The sequence below is a fragment of the Balaenoptera physalus genome (assembly GCF_965194825.1).
Source record: "Balaenoptera physalus genome assembly, chromosome: 6".
NCBI lineage: Eukaryota > Metazoa > Chordata > Mammalia > Artiodactyla > Balaenopteridae > Balaenoptera > Balaenoptera physalus.
In genome coordinates, this window is record NC_138885.1 from 3,505,479 (window position 1) to 3,523,837 (window position 18,359).

An 18,359-nucleotide genomic window follows, 5' to 3' on the forward strand; every position below is an offset into this window, starting at 1 on the left:
TCCCCATATGTACCTCTTCCATTTGGCTGTTCTGAGTTATATCCTTTCATAATGAATTGTTAATCTAGTATATAAAATGTTTTCTCAGTTCTGTGAGCTGCTCTAACAAATTAATCGAACCCAAAGAAGGGGTTATTGGGACCGCCAATCTGTAGCTGGTTGGCCAGGAGCCCAGTGACAACGTGGACCTCCAGCTGGTGTCTGAAGCGGGGGGATGATGTGGCAGTCTTGTGGGACTGAGCTCTTAACCTGTGGGGTCTGATGCTATCTTCAGTCAGTGTCAGAATTGTAACACCACTGGCAACTGGTGCTAGAGAATTGCTTGGTGGTGTGGGAAAACCCAGCCCTCCTGTTAGACTTGGTACCGGATCTTTAGGTTTGTCCAAGATGGAGCTGCAAATTGGTGGTGGAATCAGGATTCTGTCTCAGACCTTTGGCACCAGAACTATGCGTGGTGTGGTCCCTGACTGTTGGGAAGTTTGGCTGCCCAAAAGTTTCCCAGCAGAGAACCTAAACAGTGTTGGCCGTCTTTGTCACTCAGCTCTGGAAGTCATAGAGGGAGTGTCATCCTTTCTCAGACTTGGGGACAGGGAGCCCAGGGGAGAGGCCAATGTGTAGGTGCCCTTCAGGAAGGCCTGTGAGAAGTGCTGCCACATCTCTGAGGAAGTCCATCAGCTATGGACAGTAGGGTCATGAGCTATCCAGGTTGCAAAGAGACTTACCTGGAGTTCAGAGGAGAAGCTGGAGGAGGCTGAAATTGTAACCGGCATCTAAGATGCACATTTCTACAGATAACTGTAGCGAGAGTAAAGTAATTTTGATATTCCCAGGCTGTTTTTCTTTAAAGTCATTAAGCATGTTGGTTGATTAACCCTTTTTTTCCCCTTTCATAGGGCTGCTCAGTTTTTACGTAAAATGGCAGATCCACAGTCCATCCAGGAATCACAGAATCTGTCCATGTTCCTGGCCAACCACAACAAGATCACACAAGTAATTCCCACTCTTGCCGCTCTGGCTGATGGGGCGCATCACTGGGGGGCTGAGGGGCGGAGAGCGGTCAGTGACACAGGTGTCTCACTCTGTGTTTCAGTCTCTGCAGCAGCAGCTCGAAGTGATTTCTGGCTATGAAGAGCTCTTAGCAGACATTGTGAATCTGTGTGTGGACTACTATGAGAACAGGATGTACTTGACGCCCAGTGAGAAACACATGCTTCTCAAAGTACGTGTGTTGAGGGTAGGCTGCCAACAGCACCGTGAGATAGGGGCAGCCCTGCGTTCATGAATAGGCTGCACTCTACGATCGTTTGGCCAACCTTTCCTCTCATGCTTGTGTGTGTGTGTGTGTGTGTGTGTGTGTGTGTGTGCGTGTGCGCGCGCACGCGCATATATAGCACCCTCCACCCTACATGCAGTTTGCCCTACAAGTCCTTGATGCATTCCCGCGAGTGTGTTCCAAGCTTGACCTCAGTGCCAGGTAGATCACATGCCCATCCCTGGAGAAGGTGCTCGTGGGTGAGGAGTCCCTGGTCAAGGGCCTTTCTCAGTATAAAGCTTGTAGCAGGGGTTATACCAGATTCTACGTGGTAAGGATGTAATTCCTAGAAATTTAGTATACTGTGTCACCATGATTATAGTAGACTTTTGTTGGTCAAGAAACATGCCATTTACCATATTCCTCATTATTATTCTGTTTCAAACTGGGGAGGTTTTCAATGATGTTTCTCACTGGGAAGATGAGAAGGCGGTTTTTTTTTTTTTTTCAAACAAAAGTTTAATAACTTGTACGTGGGAGAGACCCAGGAAAACTGAGTAACTCCGAGAAGATGCTTCTGCCATTCTCTTCACTCTGCTCTCTACCTTCATGGAGGGCAGCTCTAGGGGACCCTGTTCTGGGTGTCCTGCTGACCCGAAGCCCTCCGTGCAAGTGGGCCCATCTCCAATACTTCTTCCCTGCTGGAGAGCAGCACGGAGGGAGCAGAGCAAGAGGGCACTGTCCAGTGGAGTGCTTTGTGGCAGTGGAAACATTCTGTTTGCACCTACCTGGTGTAAAAGCCCCCGGCCATAAGTGCTTATGGAAATCCACATATAGTATTGCCTTGTGCTTGATGAGAAGTGGAGCTGATGTGTGCACCTGGAAGAGGACACAAGAAATGACATAAAATAGCTTCATGTGAAGGGATAGCTATTAATTTCTGAGGGACTTTTAAAAATGCTTTTTACCAAAACTAGAAATATTAAAATTACAAAAGGAAAAATCTCATTGGTAAAGGCAAATATAGAGTAAAGGTAGTAGATAAGCTACTTACAAAGCTAGTAGCAAGGTTAAAAGACAAAAGTAGTAAAATCATCTATATTCACAATAAGTAGTTAAGGGATACACAAAACAAAAAGATATAAAATATGATGTCAGAAACATTAAGCATTGGTGGGGAGTAAAAATGCAGGGTTATTAGAATGAGTCTGAACTTGAGATCATAACTTAAAATAATCATATATATATATATATATATATATATATATATATATATATGATCATATATAACCATATATATATATGGCTATATATCAACCTCATAATGACCACAATCAAAAATTTATAATAGATACACAAAAAAGAGAAAGGAATCTAAACATAAAACTAAAGATAGTCATCAAATCACAAGGGAAGAGAGCAAAGGAAGAAGAAAGGAACAAAAAGGAACTCTAAAAAAAAAAACCCAGAAAACAATTAATAAAATGGCAGATGGAAATATCTGTTGTGTTTTGGGGATTGGAAAAATTAACATTGTTAAAATGACCATACTACCCAAGGCAATCTACAGTTTTGGTGCAACCCCTAACAAAATACCAATGGCATTTTTCACAGAACTAGAACAAATAATTCTATCATTTGTATGGAAACCAAAAAGACCCTAAATCGTCAAAACAAATCTTGAGAAAGAACAAAACTGGAGGTATCACATTCCCTGATTTCAAACTACACCACAAAGCTACAGTAATGAAAACAGGAAGGTATGGCACAAAAACAGACATATAGATCAGTGGAACAGAGAGCTCAGAAATAAACCCACACTTAAATGGGCACTTAATCCATGACAAAGGAGGCAAGAACACGTGACAGGGAAAAGACAGCCTCTTCAATAAGTGGTGTTGGTAAAACTGGACGGCTACTTGCAAAAGGATCAACCTGGACTACTCTCTTACACCATATACAAAAATAAACTCAAAATGGGTTAAAGATTTAAATGTTAAGACCTGAAACCATAAAACTCCTAGAAGAAAACATGTATTTTGGATCTGTCTCCTCAGGAAAGGGAAACAAAGGTGCAAATAAACAAATGGGACTGCATCAAACTAAAAAGCTTTTGCACAGTGAAGGAAACTATCAAAATGAAAAGGTCACCTACTGAATGGAGAAGACATTTGCAAACAGTATATTCAATAAAGGGTTAATATCCAAGCTATACGAAGAACTTGTACAACTCAATATCAAAAAAAAAATTCAGTTTAAAAATGGGCAGAGGATCTAAATAGGCATTTTTTCCAAAGAAGACATTTTTTCCAAAGAAGACAAAGTGCTGGTGAAGATGTGGAGAAAAGGGATCCCTGGTGAATCCTGGTGGGAATATAAATTGCTGCAGCCACTAGAAAACAGTATGCTGGTTCTTCTACAATTACCATAGGATCCAGTAGTTCCACTTCTGGATGTTTATGTGAAGAAAAGAAAAAGATATATGCACACCAGTGTTCATTGCAGCAGCATTGTTAACAATAGTCAAGACACAAAAGCAACCAAAGTGTAACATTGATAGATGCATAGGAAGATTATATATATATATATATATATATATATATATATATATATAAATATAAATATATAAAATGGAATACTATTCAGCCCTAAAAAAGAATGAAATCTTGCCATTTGTGATAACATGAATGGACCTAGAGGGTATTATGCTAAGTGAAATAAGTCAGACAGAGAAAGACAAATACCATATGATTTCACTTATATGTGGAATCTAAAAAACAAAACAAATGAACAAACATAAAATAGAAACAGACTCATAGATACAGAGAACAAACAGGAGGTTCCTAGTGGGGTTATTGGGGGGCGGTGGTGAATGAAATAGGTGAGATTAAGAGGTACAGACTTCCAGCTACAAAATAAATGAGTCACTAGGATGAAATGTACTCCTTTGGAAATATAGTCATTTAATATTGTAATATCTTTGCGTGGTGACAGATGGTAACTAGACTTATCGTAGTGATCATTTTTTAATGTGTAGAAATATCAAATCATTATGTTGTGCTCCTGGAACTAACATAGTGTTGTAGGTCAAATATACTTAACTTTTTTAAAAAAGTGCTTTTTGAAAGAAGAATGAATTGTCATTTCTAAGTTATGAACTGTAGCAGTATAAGCGTTTATGGGTAATTAAACTTGCAGGTCTGAGCTTTATGTGCCATTTTGTGATTTGCAGGTCATGGGATTTGGTCTGTACTTGATGGATGGGAGTGTCAGCAACATTTATAAACTAGATGCCAAGAAAAGAATAAACTTATCCAAAATCGACAAGTACTTCAAGGTGAGTTACAGTTTCTAGGTAAACCTTTTTATTGAAGTGTATGCAGTTTGAGCTTTAGGAGGTCAAGCTCTGTGGCTTTGCTCTGTGCTGGGAAATGCAGCGGTGGCAGGTGGGTGGGTAGGTGGAGGTAGACTGTCTCCTACCCTATACCGGATTTGCCTGGGCTTGAACCTTGTCTAACAGAACGGTGCCATGTGTACTCTTTTGTGTCTGGCTGCCCCCACTCACTTTGTTTGTCAGATCGTCCCTGTGGGAGCCTGCAACTGCAGTTTTTACATTTTCATTGTGGTGTAGCACTGCATTTTATCCATTCTGTCGCGATGAACATGAGATTGTTTCTGGATTTTGGCTTGTCCGAACAGTGCTGCTCTGATTCGTGCACATCTATGCACATTTCTGTTGGATGAATACCCAGTGGTGGATTGGGTATTCATCCAATAGAATGCACATTTTCAGTGTAGTAGATACAGCCTCACAACTCTCCCACATGGCTGTGCTGACTTGCATCACCACCAGTGGTGATTCCACATCATGGCCATCACTTGGCTTTGTCATTTTTGGGGGAGGAGGGGGGTGTCCTGAAGGATGTGTACGTATGTCCTTGTGATTTTATTGGCTACTGTTTCCTTGTGGTTTACTTGATGTTTCCCTGATGGCTTTTCACGGTATTATTAGTCTTGTGTGTTCTCTTTGTGAACTGTCCTTCCAAGTCTCTCATTCTTTTTTTCCCCTGTTGATTTGTAGTTCTTTATGTATTCTGGGTATGTGTCCTTTGTCAGATACATGTGTTCTAAAATACATGCATTTCCCCTATGTGGCTCTTTTTTTTCACTTTCTTGAAGAGTCTTTGGTGAACTGAGGTTCCTAATTTTAATGTGGTCCAATATATCAATCTTTGATGTCCACTTTAAGAAATCTTTGATAAAGCAGGCTCTCGAGAATTTTCTTTTGCGATACCTTCTAGAAGCATCACCATTTCTTTTCCATCTAGATCTATAATGCCCCTGGAACTGGCCATGTGTATGCTGTGAGGTAGGGGCTTGACATTTTTGGATTTTTTTTCCTCTTATGGATATCCAGTTGACTCTGTCCAATTATTACAAAGACCGTTTCCCCCGCATTGCTCTGAGGAGTCACCTGTGTTATAAAGCAGGTGTCTGTATGTGTGTGACTCTGCCTTAAGTTCTCTGCTCTGCCCCACTGGTCTGCACCTGCGCTCCAGGGCCATGCTGGCTTTAGTTGCTGTAGGTTTCCAGCAGGTCTACTTACCAGTCTCCAAGTTATGTTCTTCACAGTTGTCTTGAGTATTGTCCCTCCATCTTTTGAAATACGTTTTAGAATTGACTTGCTGATTTACACATACACACACACATATACACAGAAAACCCATAAACCATTTTTCCTCTTGGAATATTGTTTGGGATTCCGTTGAATCTATAGATCAATTTAGGGAGAATTGATATTTTTAAAATACCGTGTCTTCCAATACATGAACCTAATGTATTTCTGTATTCACTTAGAATTTTAAAAATTTCTCTAGAATTCTTGGTATTGTTTTTGTCTAGAAGCCTTGCACATATTTTGTTAGATTTAATAATATATACTTTTTATTTATTTTTCGATGCTATTGTAATTTTTTTCTCTTTAGATTTTTGTTTTCTAATTGTTCCTAGTATATAGAAATACAGTTGGTTTTTTTTTTATGACCATGGATCTAGCAACAAGGTAGGTTAATTTTAATATTTGAATTAGTTTTATGAGAGTTGGTTAACTTTTATTTTGTTCTTCTTAAAGTGAACGTAGAAGTTGTTTACAACTTTTTTGCAGTAAGTGATTTGTAGAGATAGCATTCAACCCACAGTAATTATTAGCATTATTCATTCTTCTTGCGATTGTATTTGGTGACTAAACATATTTAATGACCCTGGGATTTTTTTTATTCTTTGAATGCAGCAGCTCCAGGTGGTTCCGCTGTTCGGGGACATGCAAATAGAACTGGCACGATACATCAAGACCAGCGCCCACTATGAGGAAAATAAATCTCGGTAGGCAGAGAGTGAGCTGTCCAGTTAGAGCATTCTGCAGTGTTTTCACTGTGGTTCCTAACACTCCACTTATCTATCCAGAGATGCCACCTTTGACATTTTCAACCACGTGGAACCGAATGCGTGATATGGTAGCCTTTTCCACGAGTGGATGTTTGCATTTAAATTCATTTACAAATGCAATTTATTTCCTTAGTAGGATAGCCACATTTCAAATATTTAATAGTTAGGGTCTACTGTTTTGGTCAGCACAGATACAGAACTTTTCCATCATCCCAAAGAGTTCTGTTAGTGCTGGCCACAAGTACGGAAGTATAACCAAATGCTCTGGGTGCTTATAAAAGCTTAACAGCAGCCTGCTGGGGAGCGGCTGGATGTTTACGTGTAACTTACAGAGGGTACAGAGCTGTCACCCAAGGACCCAACCAGGCCAGGCCCAAGGTCTCTGTGGTTGAGAATGGTCTTTACAGTTTTAAAGAGTTTTTTTTAAGGTGATGGCTCTATGGCTGATGTGTGACAGAGACTGTGTAGCCCCCAAATCCTAAAGCATTTACTTTCCGGACCTGTCCTGAGAAAGATGGCCAATCCCTGTCATAAAGCATCTGCAGCTCACAGGTAGAAATGATAATAAATACACAGTACTTTTTATTGCAGCTTCCACATAGCCACTTGAGTTTCAGAGGATGCTTTAGTTGACTTTTGCCAAACACGTGGTCTCCATTCAGCCATGGTTTTGAAAAATACAGTTGCACCTCAGTCTGGTTACTCAAAGGTAAACAGTCTTTTTCTGTGAAGACCAAATTGTAAACACGTTAGGCCTTTCTGGCCACATGTGTCACATACTCTTTTTTGTTGTTGTTTTTTAAACGACTTTTTAAAACTGTAAAAACCATTTTGTGTGGCTCTATGGCCATGCAAAAGGTGGTCACATTGGGCCCATGTTGTATGTAGTTTGCCAGCCTCTGTGCCAGCTTGTTTCCTAACACATCTGCCATTAAATCTGATATGTGATCACCTTCCTATAAATTACATTCACTAATCTCTCTTCACTTCAGCATCAACTTGAGCTCTGATTTGGAGGGTGTGCTGATTTCCATGGTATAAATGGAAATGCCTGAGTTTAAGTTAACAATGTACAACTCACCTCCTACCCTAACAAACACAGTCAGATCCAGATCATAAGTAACTGTAAAATCAGTAAGAGAATCAGGAAACAAGGAGTTTTGCATACTTTCTTTATTTTTAATATGATCTGTTGTAAGTTGGCGGCCATTATTACCAATTAGATTCTGTGTTTCACAGCCACCAAGGCAGGTGCCTGAGCGTGCAACAGTCAGCTCCAAGAGCTCAGCCCAATGGCGTAGCACCTATGTCTGGCCGCAGGGGGTGGGCGCAGAGTGGGCAGATGTTGACATCGGGCTCTGGGCTCCTTGCCTCTCCTGAGGTGGACATGCTGTCTGGGGCCTGCAGGGGAGGCCAGTGTGTTTAAGGTGGACCCTGGCAGAGGGCCTGGGCCTTGTGTGCTTACTGCACACTCAGGGAGCTGCCTTTGCTAATGCCGTAATCATCACGTAATCCTGTAGTAAAATCAGAAAGTTAAAAAGTGATGCTGCTTGAGATAGTGTACTGATGACCTTGAAAACTGGTACTCTGAATCCTTTCCTTCTAGCAAAGGGGACCAACTTGTTAAAACATGGTGTGAGTTGGTGCTGAGTGCGAGGGAACCGAGGGAACCGCTCTGAGCCCAAAGCAAGGCCCGTGCTTTCTGCCCAAGAAGTCCAACAGATTTAATTCTTGATACATGTTTTTCCACCACATTGACTGTATCCGTTTGCTGCTGAAATGGTGTGTTGTGCACATAGTTAGTTATAGCAACACTGTCTAATTTCCAAGTCTCTCATTAAGGATAACTTTTGTCCCTGAGTCCTTGGCTGACTTGTTTTGTACTATAGCTGTGTTTTCATATGTGAGTAATAAGGAAATATTAGTTCCTGCCTACTCTGCAGTAATCTGTCAAGGGACCCTGCAAGGGTGTTGCAGTGTCCTGAATTCAGCAACACCTTTCAGCTTTGTGGAAAGTAGTTTGCCGATTAAGGAGAAATTACGGTTCCTTTTCCAGAATATAGACATGAGAAGGTAGGACGCAGCCCTGACACAGGGAGATGAGGCAGGCCCGGCTCTGTTTCCATGCGGAGAATTCCACGTTTCCTCTGCACCTCTACCTCTTTGCTGCAGCGGGGCTCCCGGGGTGGTAGGCGGGCCTGCTGTGCATGTGCCCGCAGCCAGTCGCCTGTCAGGTAACGCATGCTCCCCCTTTACCACCAGATGGACGTGCACGTCCTCCGGCAGCAGCCCACAGTACAACATCTGCGAGCAGATGGTACAGATCCGGGAGGACCACATGCGCTTCATCTCGGAGCTGGCGCGCTATAGCAACAGCGAGGTGAGTGGCCTCTGCCTGCAGAGCCCCTTTCGTGTCTAGAGGGAGGAAGTGCAGGAGCCTCCGAGTCAGTGGGCAGATGCGTCGAGAGCCCAGAGGAGACCTGGAGTTGGGTGCTGGAGGAAGCGGGGTCTCTTCGACCGTGGGCCTTGTTAATTCCTTCCGGCTTTGCAGCTGGGTTCTCTGTGTCCTTGCTTGGGCCGGCCACATTCCCCACACCTGCCCCAAGCCTGGCTCCACGCCATGCCGCCCGCGCGTGGGGTGGGTGGGACAGGGGTCCAAGCGAGGAGGAGCAGCTGCGGAGCGTCATTTCTCACATCTTAGGGGACCGGACACCGAGGTCAGGGTCAGAGCGGCGGTCAGTGCCGTAGATGCTGCAGATGGTCTAGAGGGACCTGGGGACTTGGGGCCACATGCGCAGGTCTGGTTTTTGAGATCGTGGTACCTTAGGGTTCTCAGGAGGCCCATTACATTTGGGGGGAGCAACTCTGTTGGTCCGGCTCATTGCAGGGCAATGAGCACTCCATCCCTCACCCCCAAGCACTTGGCATCATGTAACCAAAATGACTGAAAGACAGCCCAAATGCTTGGGGCCTGTCACCTCCTTGCAGAGCCCAGGTGGGAGGCCGCCTCCCCATGAGGCAGCGTTAGCTCACCCCTCTGCAGAGGCCAGTGCAGCCCGAAGAGTAGAGATGGGGACCAGTCCCCAGGACTTCATGATTTAGTTGTGAACTGAGTTCATGAGATGGTCTCAAACAACACAGAGCTGGTTTCTACCTTTCCAAATAGGAGCACTTGACAGCATGCATGGTTCCTGTGTGCCTTCTGGGGTCTGCTGTCGTGCCTTGATGATCAGATGATGGTTTTAATAAGAGGAAAAAGATCCACCTTTGAAAGCTTTGCTCAGTTTATTTTTAAACAGATTTATGAAGACATAATCCACATATCAGCCAATTCTCTGATGTAAATTATACAATTCAAAGGTTTTTAGTCCATTTCTGAACATTTTCATCATCTCCCAGAGCAACTCTGCACCCATAGCAGTCCCTCCCCATTCCCCTTCCTTCTAGCACGTGGCAATCTACCTTCTATCTATGGATTAGCCTACTGGACATTTTATATAAATGGAATCATATAATATGTGCTCCTTGGTGACTGGCTTTTTTCATTTGACATTGTATTTTCAAGGTTCATCCATGTTATAGCATGTATCAATAATTTTATGGCTTATTTATAATATTTATAATAATTTTATGGCTGAATAATACTCCACTGCTTGGACACACCACATTTTGTTGGTTTGTTCATCTGCTGTTGCCTGATGGACAGTGGATTACAAATAATGCTACTGTGAACATCCATGTACAAGTGTTGTGTGGACCTAAGGTTTCGTTTCTCTTGGGTAGATATCTAGGGATGGAATTGCTGAGTCTTATGGCACCTCTGTGTTGAACATTTTGAGGACTGCCAGGCTGTTTTCAAGGCGGTTGCACTATGTTACACCCGCCAGCAGTCTGTGAGTGTGTGATGTCCCCACATCCTTGCTGGCACTTGTTGCTGTCTGTTTTTTTGATTCTGGCCATCCTAGTGAATGCGAAGCGGTATCTGGTTGTGGTTTGTATTTGCATTTCCTTAATGACTAATGAAACTGAGTACCTTTTCATATGCTCATTGGCCAGTTTTTTTAAATGTCTCTTGAAGTCATTTGCCCATTTTTAAATTGGGTTATTTACCTTTTTTTTACTATAGAGTTTTGTGAGTTCTTATATTCTGTCCCTTATCTGTTATGTGATTTTCAAATATTTTCTCCTGTGTCTTTTTGCTGTCTTGGTGGTATCCTTTGAAGCACAATTTTTTATTTGTGATGTGGTCCAATTTTATCTATTTTTTCTTTGGTTGTTTGTGCTTTTGGTCATAATGAAGAAACCGTTACCTAACCCAAGTCACAAAGATTTGCCCCTTGTTTTCTTCTAAGAGATTTGTAGTTTTAGCTCTTATATTTAGATCTATGATCCATTTTAAGTTACTTTTTTAATATGGTATAAGTTAAGGGTCCAACTTCATTCTTTTGTATGTGGATATCCAGTTTTCCCAGTTCTGTTTTTAAAATACCATTCTTTCCCCACTGAAGGCACCCTTGACAGAAATCAACTGACTGTACACCTCCATGTTCATTATAACATTATTTACAAGAGCCAAAGCAAAGAAACAGCCTAAGTGTCCATAGACAGATGAATGGATAAAGAAAATATGGTATATAGTATGCAATGGAATATTATTCAACCATACAAAAGAAGGAAATCCTGGGACTTCCCTGGCGGTCCAGTCGTTAAGACTTCGCCTTCCAATGAAGGGGGTGCAGGTTCGATCCCTGGTCAGGGAGCTAAGATCCCACATGCCTCGTGGCCAAAAAAAACCCAAACATAAAACAGAAGCAATATTGTAACAAATTCAGTAAAGACTTTAAAAATGGTCCACATCAAAAAAATCTTAAAAAGAGCGAAATCCTGCCACTTGTGACAACATGGATGGACCTTAAAGGGCATTATACTAAGTGAAATAAGTCAGACAGAGAAAGACAAATACTATTTAATATCACTTTATGTGGAATCTAAAAAAACCCAAACTCATGGATACAGAGAACGGATTGGTGAGTGCCAGAGGCAAGAGGTGGGAGAAATGGGTGAAGATGGTCAGAAGGTACAAACTTTCAGTTATAAGATAAATAATTTCTGGGGATGTAATATACAGCATGGTGACTACAGTTAACAATACGGTATTGCATATTTGAAAATTCCTAGGAGAGTAAATCTTAAAAGTTCTCATCACAAGAAAAGAATTGTAACCATGTGAGTTGGTGAATGTTAACTTACTGTATAATCATTTCACAATATATGCATATCAAATCAAATCATTGTACACCTTAAACTAATACAAAGTTGTGTGTCAGTTATTTCTCAGTAAAACTGGGTGGTGGGGGGAATCAATTGATTGTACTCCTGAGGCTTTATTTCTGGGCTCTCAGTTCTGTTCCATTGACCTTTTGTCGGTCTTTATGCCACTACCACACTGTCTTGATTTTACAGTTTTATAGTAAATCTTAAAACCAGATAATATAAGCCCTACAGCTTTGTTCTTTTTAAAGATTGTTTTGTCATCTTTGTCAAGATTATTTGTGGATCCTTTGCATTTCCATATGAATCTTAGGATCAACTTGTCAATTTCTACAAAATAAGGCATCTGGAATTTTAATAGGGATTGCACTGAATCTGTATATCAGTTTGGAGAGTATTGCCATCTTAACAAGATTGAGACCTCCAATCCATGAACATGGGGGATGTCTTTCCATTTGTTTAGTCCTTCTTTGATATCTTTCAAAAATGTTTTATCATTTTCGGAGTACGAGCTTTGTACTTATTCTGTTACATTTATTCCAAAGTGTTTTATTCCTTTTGATCCTATTGTAAATGGAGTTATCTTTTAAATTTTATTTTCAAGTTGTTTGCTCAGTTTCTTTTGACTAGAGGGTAAGGATTTGTACTGAGCAGGGACAGCAGCTGAGTCTGAATAGTTCATGAGAATGTCAGTGCAGGTGTGCAGAGACCCTGAGTCCTCAAGAGCCCCCAGATCTGTTCACTTTCTAACAGTGACCAGAGCCAGGTTCTGGGTAAAAATTTTTTTTGTTTGTTTTTTGTTTAATTTCTCCATTACGTAAATTTTCAAGCATACAAAGGGAGATATCAGTCCTGGCCCCTTAGGTGTCACACTGAGCTTAATCACCCGCCCCTTTTCAATTATTCCTCCAACCCTGTGCCTCGGTCTGGGTTAGCTTGAAGCAATCCAAGATAACATAGCACTCCCTCTAAAAGTATTTCCCATGTGTCTCTATAAGATAAGGGCCCTTTTTAAAATATAACCATAATACCATCCCACCTAAAAAACCAACAAATGTATTCCCTAATATTAAATAGTGGGTCATTGTTCAGATTTCCCCTGTTTGCTCATTATCATTAGTGATGTATTTTTCCAGGTTTGTGTGCCTCAGGACCCAAATGAGTTCCATACACTGCAGTTGGTCGACATGCCTGTCCCCACCATCTCCCTCATTCCCTGTGGTGTCATTTGCCATGATTTCTGTCCCCTGTGTGTCCTGTATGCTGCCAGCTCAGGGGCCTGGTCAGAGTCAGCTCCCACTGTCCCGGCCCATTTGGCCTCTTGGCGGCCATGCTGAGGGCTGCTGGGGGGTCCAGCTGACTCTCTGGGATGTGGACGGCTGCATCCCCTGCTCTGATGCGTGACTTCACCAGGCCTCAGCTTGGTGGTCCTCTCAGCTCCTTGCGCCTTCCAGAGCTGGATTCCTTTGCTTTATGCATCAGTTGTTAAAATAATTGATTCCCTAGCATACCTAAAGAAACAAACCAGCTTTCTGAGTACTGTTTCCTAGTCAGTCTACTTCAGTTTCTTTCTGCCTTTTTCTTTTTTCTCCCATGGTGTGAAAGTCCTCGTTCTTAAAGACTCCAGCATATTTTGACTGGGGTCAGAATATATGTCTCAGTATACACTCAGCAGTCTTAAAATAGCAGTACTGGCACTGCTAAAAACAATTACTAAAAATTCAGATTTATTTTGCAGTTAATTTTGTCCTTAGGTTTCTTCCTCTGGGGATGTTACATCAAATCGTTATTTTCCAAAGTCACTGAAGTGGTTTGTTTTGTGTTGGTCTCAGCCTACAGATAGTGATGCCTGGACCTGTACTGGTCTTGGCAGTCCCCACAGACACCCCACCTCCAGCCAGCACCAGAGCCAGTATTGTGGCCGGACTGGCCCTTGTGGTCCTTACGATGGCAACATACCCTCAGCAGTGACCATCAGGGAACTTTGAGAAAAACAAGTTTGATTACTCACAGGTCCTAGAGGGTACACAGCACACCCAGAGCCCCAAAGCGAGGTCATGGGTAGAGAGGGAGGGAGCACAGACCTGGGGCTCTGCCTTTATCAGGGCTGAGGGTGGGGTGCCTAGGGTTTCACGGGTTCACTGTTGGTGAATTTAAAACAAAAGAGCAGGGATGAGGGTGTGGGAGGGGAAAAGCCCGGTTGGCAGTTATCTAGGTCACCATGGGCTTTCTACAAGGGGAACTTCATGGGTGGGCTGGCTCTTTATCTACTTGGGTAGCTGGCAATATATTTATTCAAGATGGATGTCTTTGAAATGGATGCCTTGGCAACCAAAATCTTAATGTGAGGCACTTACACTATGTGGTTCCTCTGTGTGGTCACGATGCCAATTCAGTCCTACACAGTTCAGTTCGTTGTTTCATTTTGCGTTTGAGTTTGGGGGATCGCTTTTTCCCCCTAATTTAATTTTATATCATAATATATAAACTGTTTATGTGGTTCTAAAGTGAGATCTGTCAGAGGAGGTATGTTCAGAGAACTCTGCCTTCCTCTCTACCCTCTGCTTTCCTGGCCTGTAGATAAACTTTCTTAAATCTAAGTTTTCATTATTTGACATAAGCAAATACATATGTGAGCACGTTTTCCTTTATTAGCTAAGTTAGAAACATGCTGTGCGCATGTTTCAGGAAGGACCAGGTCTGCAGACCCCTCCAGCGCAGGCTGTGGCGGCCTTTCTCTGTGTTTTGAGCTACGTGTGCCCATCATGTGGGCTCTGCAGTTGCTCTGCCTTTTGATGCACTGAAGAGTCTTGTGCTCATATCATTTTCTACTTTGTGAGTGTACATTTGGGGTAGGCTCCTAGGTTGGGTTTGATAGGTGGTTTCCTGGACGTTTGTGACTTCTTGATGCTCTGTATTCTCTAGGTGGTCACAGGCTCAGGCCGCCAGGAGGCTCAGAAGACGGATGCTGAGTACCGGAAGCTCTTCGACCTGGCGCTGCAGGGCTTGCAGCTGCTGTCCCAGTGGAGTGCTCACGTGATGGAAGTGGTGCGTGCTCTTACTTTTATTTGGAAATGCACCCCCTAGTTGGTTAGAAGTGCTTTTCTTCCCAAACTGGACTAAATTATATTTTTTCTGCATTACCTTTGGTCTTTGGATCAAGAACAAATTGGCTTTTTATCTTTGGCCCTAGAAATAAGAGTATATGTTAATTTAAATGTTTCTAAGACGGCTCAATGTACGTTTCATTTACATATATTACAAATAAAGGGCCTTATCTTTTAAAACATATTGATAGAATTAAATTTGTATTGTTATGATGATTTTTAATTCTCATTTTTTTTAAACAGCACTCTCTGTGTATTTCTAGCCATCAGTTTCTTTTGTTTAGGATTAGTAAAGTGGTTTCTGATGCATAGAAAGATTTGGATACCCATAAGTCATAGAGGATTTTCCCTTTTGTTGTTTACTTTGCTCAGATAAGGATTATTATATTTGGATGGGTACCTGATTGTTTGAAAGGCTGATTCTTTTAGAAATGGTGATGAAACGCTTATAGTCTTAGATATTCCACATAAACTATCCAGGCCTTTTTACCTGATGTATTTCTTAAGTTTCTGATGTATTACTTGAACCTGAAGTCACATTGCCAGAATATTTTGCAGTTTCATGGAGATGGACTATGTGTGCACGTGTGTGGTGTCTGTGTGTGTGCGCACGTGTAGTGTGCGTGTGCCCATGTGTGCATGTACAGTATGCGTGTGTGTGCGAGCACACATGCCGCTGTGTGACGTTCAGACTCAGTGAACAATAGAAGGCTGACCTTTGGTAGCTCTGGTGATGGTCCTGTGAGTCAGACCAGCAGTGAAGCGTTTCGCATTCAGTGTGGCTGTCTCCCCCCTTTTTGACCACACCAGTATTCATGGAAACTCGTGCACCCAACCGACAAGTACTCCAACAAGGACTGCCCCGACAACGCCGAGGAGTACGAGCGTGCCACCCGCTACAACTACACCAGCGAGGAGAAGTTCGCCCTGGTGGAGGTGCGCTCGGCCTGCTTTCTCTGCCTTCTTTGACTCTGGCCTGAAACTGTCTTCCCTTTACAAAGCAAAGGCAAAAACATGAATGACCTGCTTATTTGATGTCATTGTTATCTGTGTAGGGCGGCCCTTTGCATCTGTCACAGTTGTCAAAACAGAGAGTAAAATAGGTTGTGGGTTCCCGGTCTCTGCGTGGACACTCCCCTGGGGCAGTCAGGGTACGTTCTGAGTGAGAGCCTGGGAGCTGCAGCAGCTTCTTATTGCCACACACAAGAGGAGTGAGCCAGGACCTGGGTGTCTGAGGGAGGAGAGCCCCTTTCACAGCTGTGTGGTCCCCAGCTCTGCACTGTCATTGGGACCCTTTGGATGAATAGTTCTTAATTGCTCTGCCATCCAGTGTTTGGATGTAGATTTTGTAGCTGTATGTTTCCTGCCTTGTTTAAGGAATCTTTGCATACCCCAAGGTCATGAAGATAGTCTCCTACATTGTCTTCTGGATGTCTTATTCTGCTTTCACATTTGGATCTGAAATGTCCCCACCAACCCTCCCAACTGCTCTACTTGCCACCTCTGTTGTGAGTCAGGTGACCATACCTGGGCAGGTGTGTTTCTGCTCATGTTCTGATCCATTGGTCAGTTTGTCTATCCTTTCCTAACACCCCTCTGTGTTAATTACAATAGTTAATCGTGTGTCTGGTAAAGCAGGTCTTTCTGTCTTCAAGAGTTCCTTAGCTATTCTTGTGCTTTGTATTTTCATAAACATTTTAGAATCATCTTTCCATGTCCCAGTGAAACCTGTTAGAATTTTTTATGAGGATATGAATAAACCTATAGATCATTTTAGGAAGAATTGACAAATTTATAAAATTAAGTCTCTTATGAATCTGGTATGTCCCTCCATTTGTTAAGATTCTCTAAGATATCTTTTCATCTGTAAAACTTTTGCACATCTTTTGTTGGCTTTATTTCTAGGTATTTGATATTTGATGGTGTATTTTAATTTTTTTCTAAATGTTTATCACTGATGTTTAAAATCAAAATTATTTTTTGTATTTTCCTTGTATCTACCAACTTGTCTAAACTCACTTATTAATTATAATAAATTACCTATGTATTCTTTTGGATTTTCTACTTATATAATCATATCATCTGGAAATGATGACAGTTTTATTTCTCCCCCTTCTATTTTTTTTTTAAATCACACTGGGTAGGATCCCTACTCATTAAATAGAAGGAGGCTTCAGGCATCTTTGTCTTGTTTCTCATCTCAGAGGGAAAGCTTTCAACATTTCACCGTATGATATATTTGCTGTAGGTTCCTTATAGCCACCCTTCCTCAGATCAGAAAAGTTGCCTTCTATTCCTTGTTTGCTAAGAGATTTTATCATGGATTTTATATTAGTTTTATAAAATACTTTTGCATCCGTTGAGATAGTTTTATGACTTTTTTATTCCATTAATGTGGTAGATTTACACTGATAGGATTTTTTGGATCAGGTTTGATGTTAAGTTAGCCTTGCATTCCTGGTTTAAACTCAACTTGATCATGATATATTATCCTCTTTATATATTGCTGGATATAAGTTGCTAATATTTTGATTTGGATTTTTGCATCAAGTTTCATGAGTAAGAGTGGCTTTTGATAATACTTTTTTCTTTCAGTGTTTCATTTTAGAATACTTTCAGATTTACAGAAAAATTGCAAAGGTAGTACAGTGAATTCCCATATACCCCACACCCATTTTCACTTATTACTAATATCTTACATTAGTATTGTTACATTTTTAATAAGCCAGTATCAATACATTATTATTAGCTAAAGTCCATGCCTTATTCATATTTCCTCACTTTTCTATAACGTTCTTCCTCTGATCCAGGATCCTACATCACATATAGTCATCATGTGTCCTTTGGCTCTTCTAGGTCACGACAGTGTCTCAGACTTTCCTTGTTTGTGATGACCTTGACGGTTTTGAGGAGTGCTAGTCAGGTGTTTTTAGAATGTCCCTCAATTGGAATTTATCTGATGTTTTTTTCTTGATTAGACTGGGGTTGTAGCTTTTGCGAAGGAGGACCACAGAGCTGTTTTCATCACCTCACATCAGAGGTCCATGCTGTCACTGTGGTTCATCAGTGCTGGTGTTGACCTTGGTCACCTGGCTGAGGTTACCCACACCGGCCACCGCCCCCTTTCATAGGGCACTTTTGGGGAGGAAGTCACTGTGCTTAGCCCACACCTGAGGAGTGGGTAACATTCCTTTTTTATAACCTTCCACCCTAGTTTTTGGATGCTGGCTTCGTAAAATGGCTCACAGCACTTCCTTCTTTTCTGTTGTCTGTAGTGGTTTGTT

General features: G+C 41.8%; 1 protein-coding gene across 1 annotated transcript in view; it reads left to right on the forward strand.

The window, feature by feature from the left end:
* Positions 1-18,359, forward strand: part of CYFIP1 (cytoplasmic FMR1 interacting protein 1) — a 96,674-nt gene that overhangs the window by 34,646 nt on the left and 43,669 nt on the right. Inside the window, 7 exon segments of the mRNA XM_082465669.1 lie at positions 894-990; positions 1,091-1,219; positions 4,485-4,589; positions 6,543-6,634; positions 8,960-9,077; positions 14,894-15,016; positions 15,886-16,011. Coding sequence (XP_082321795.1) covers positions 894-990; positions 1,091-1,219; positions 4,485-4,589; positions 6,543-6,634; positions 8,960-9,077; positions 14,894-15,016; positions 15,886-16,011 — 790 coding nt within the window.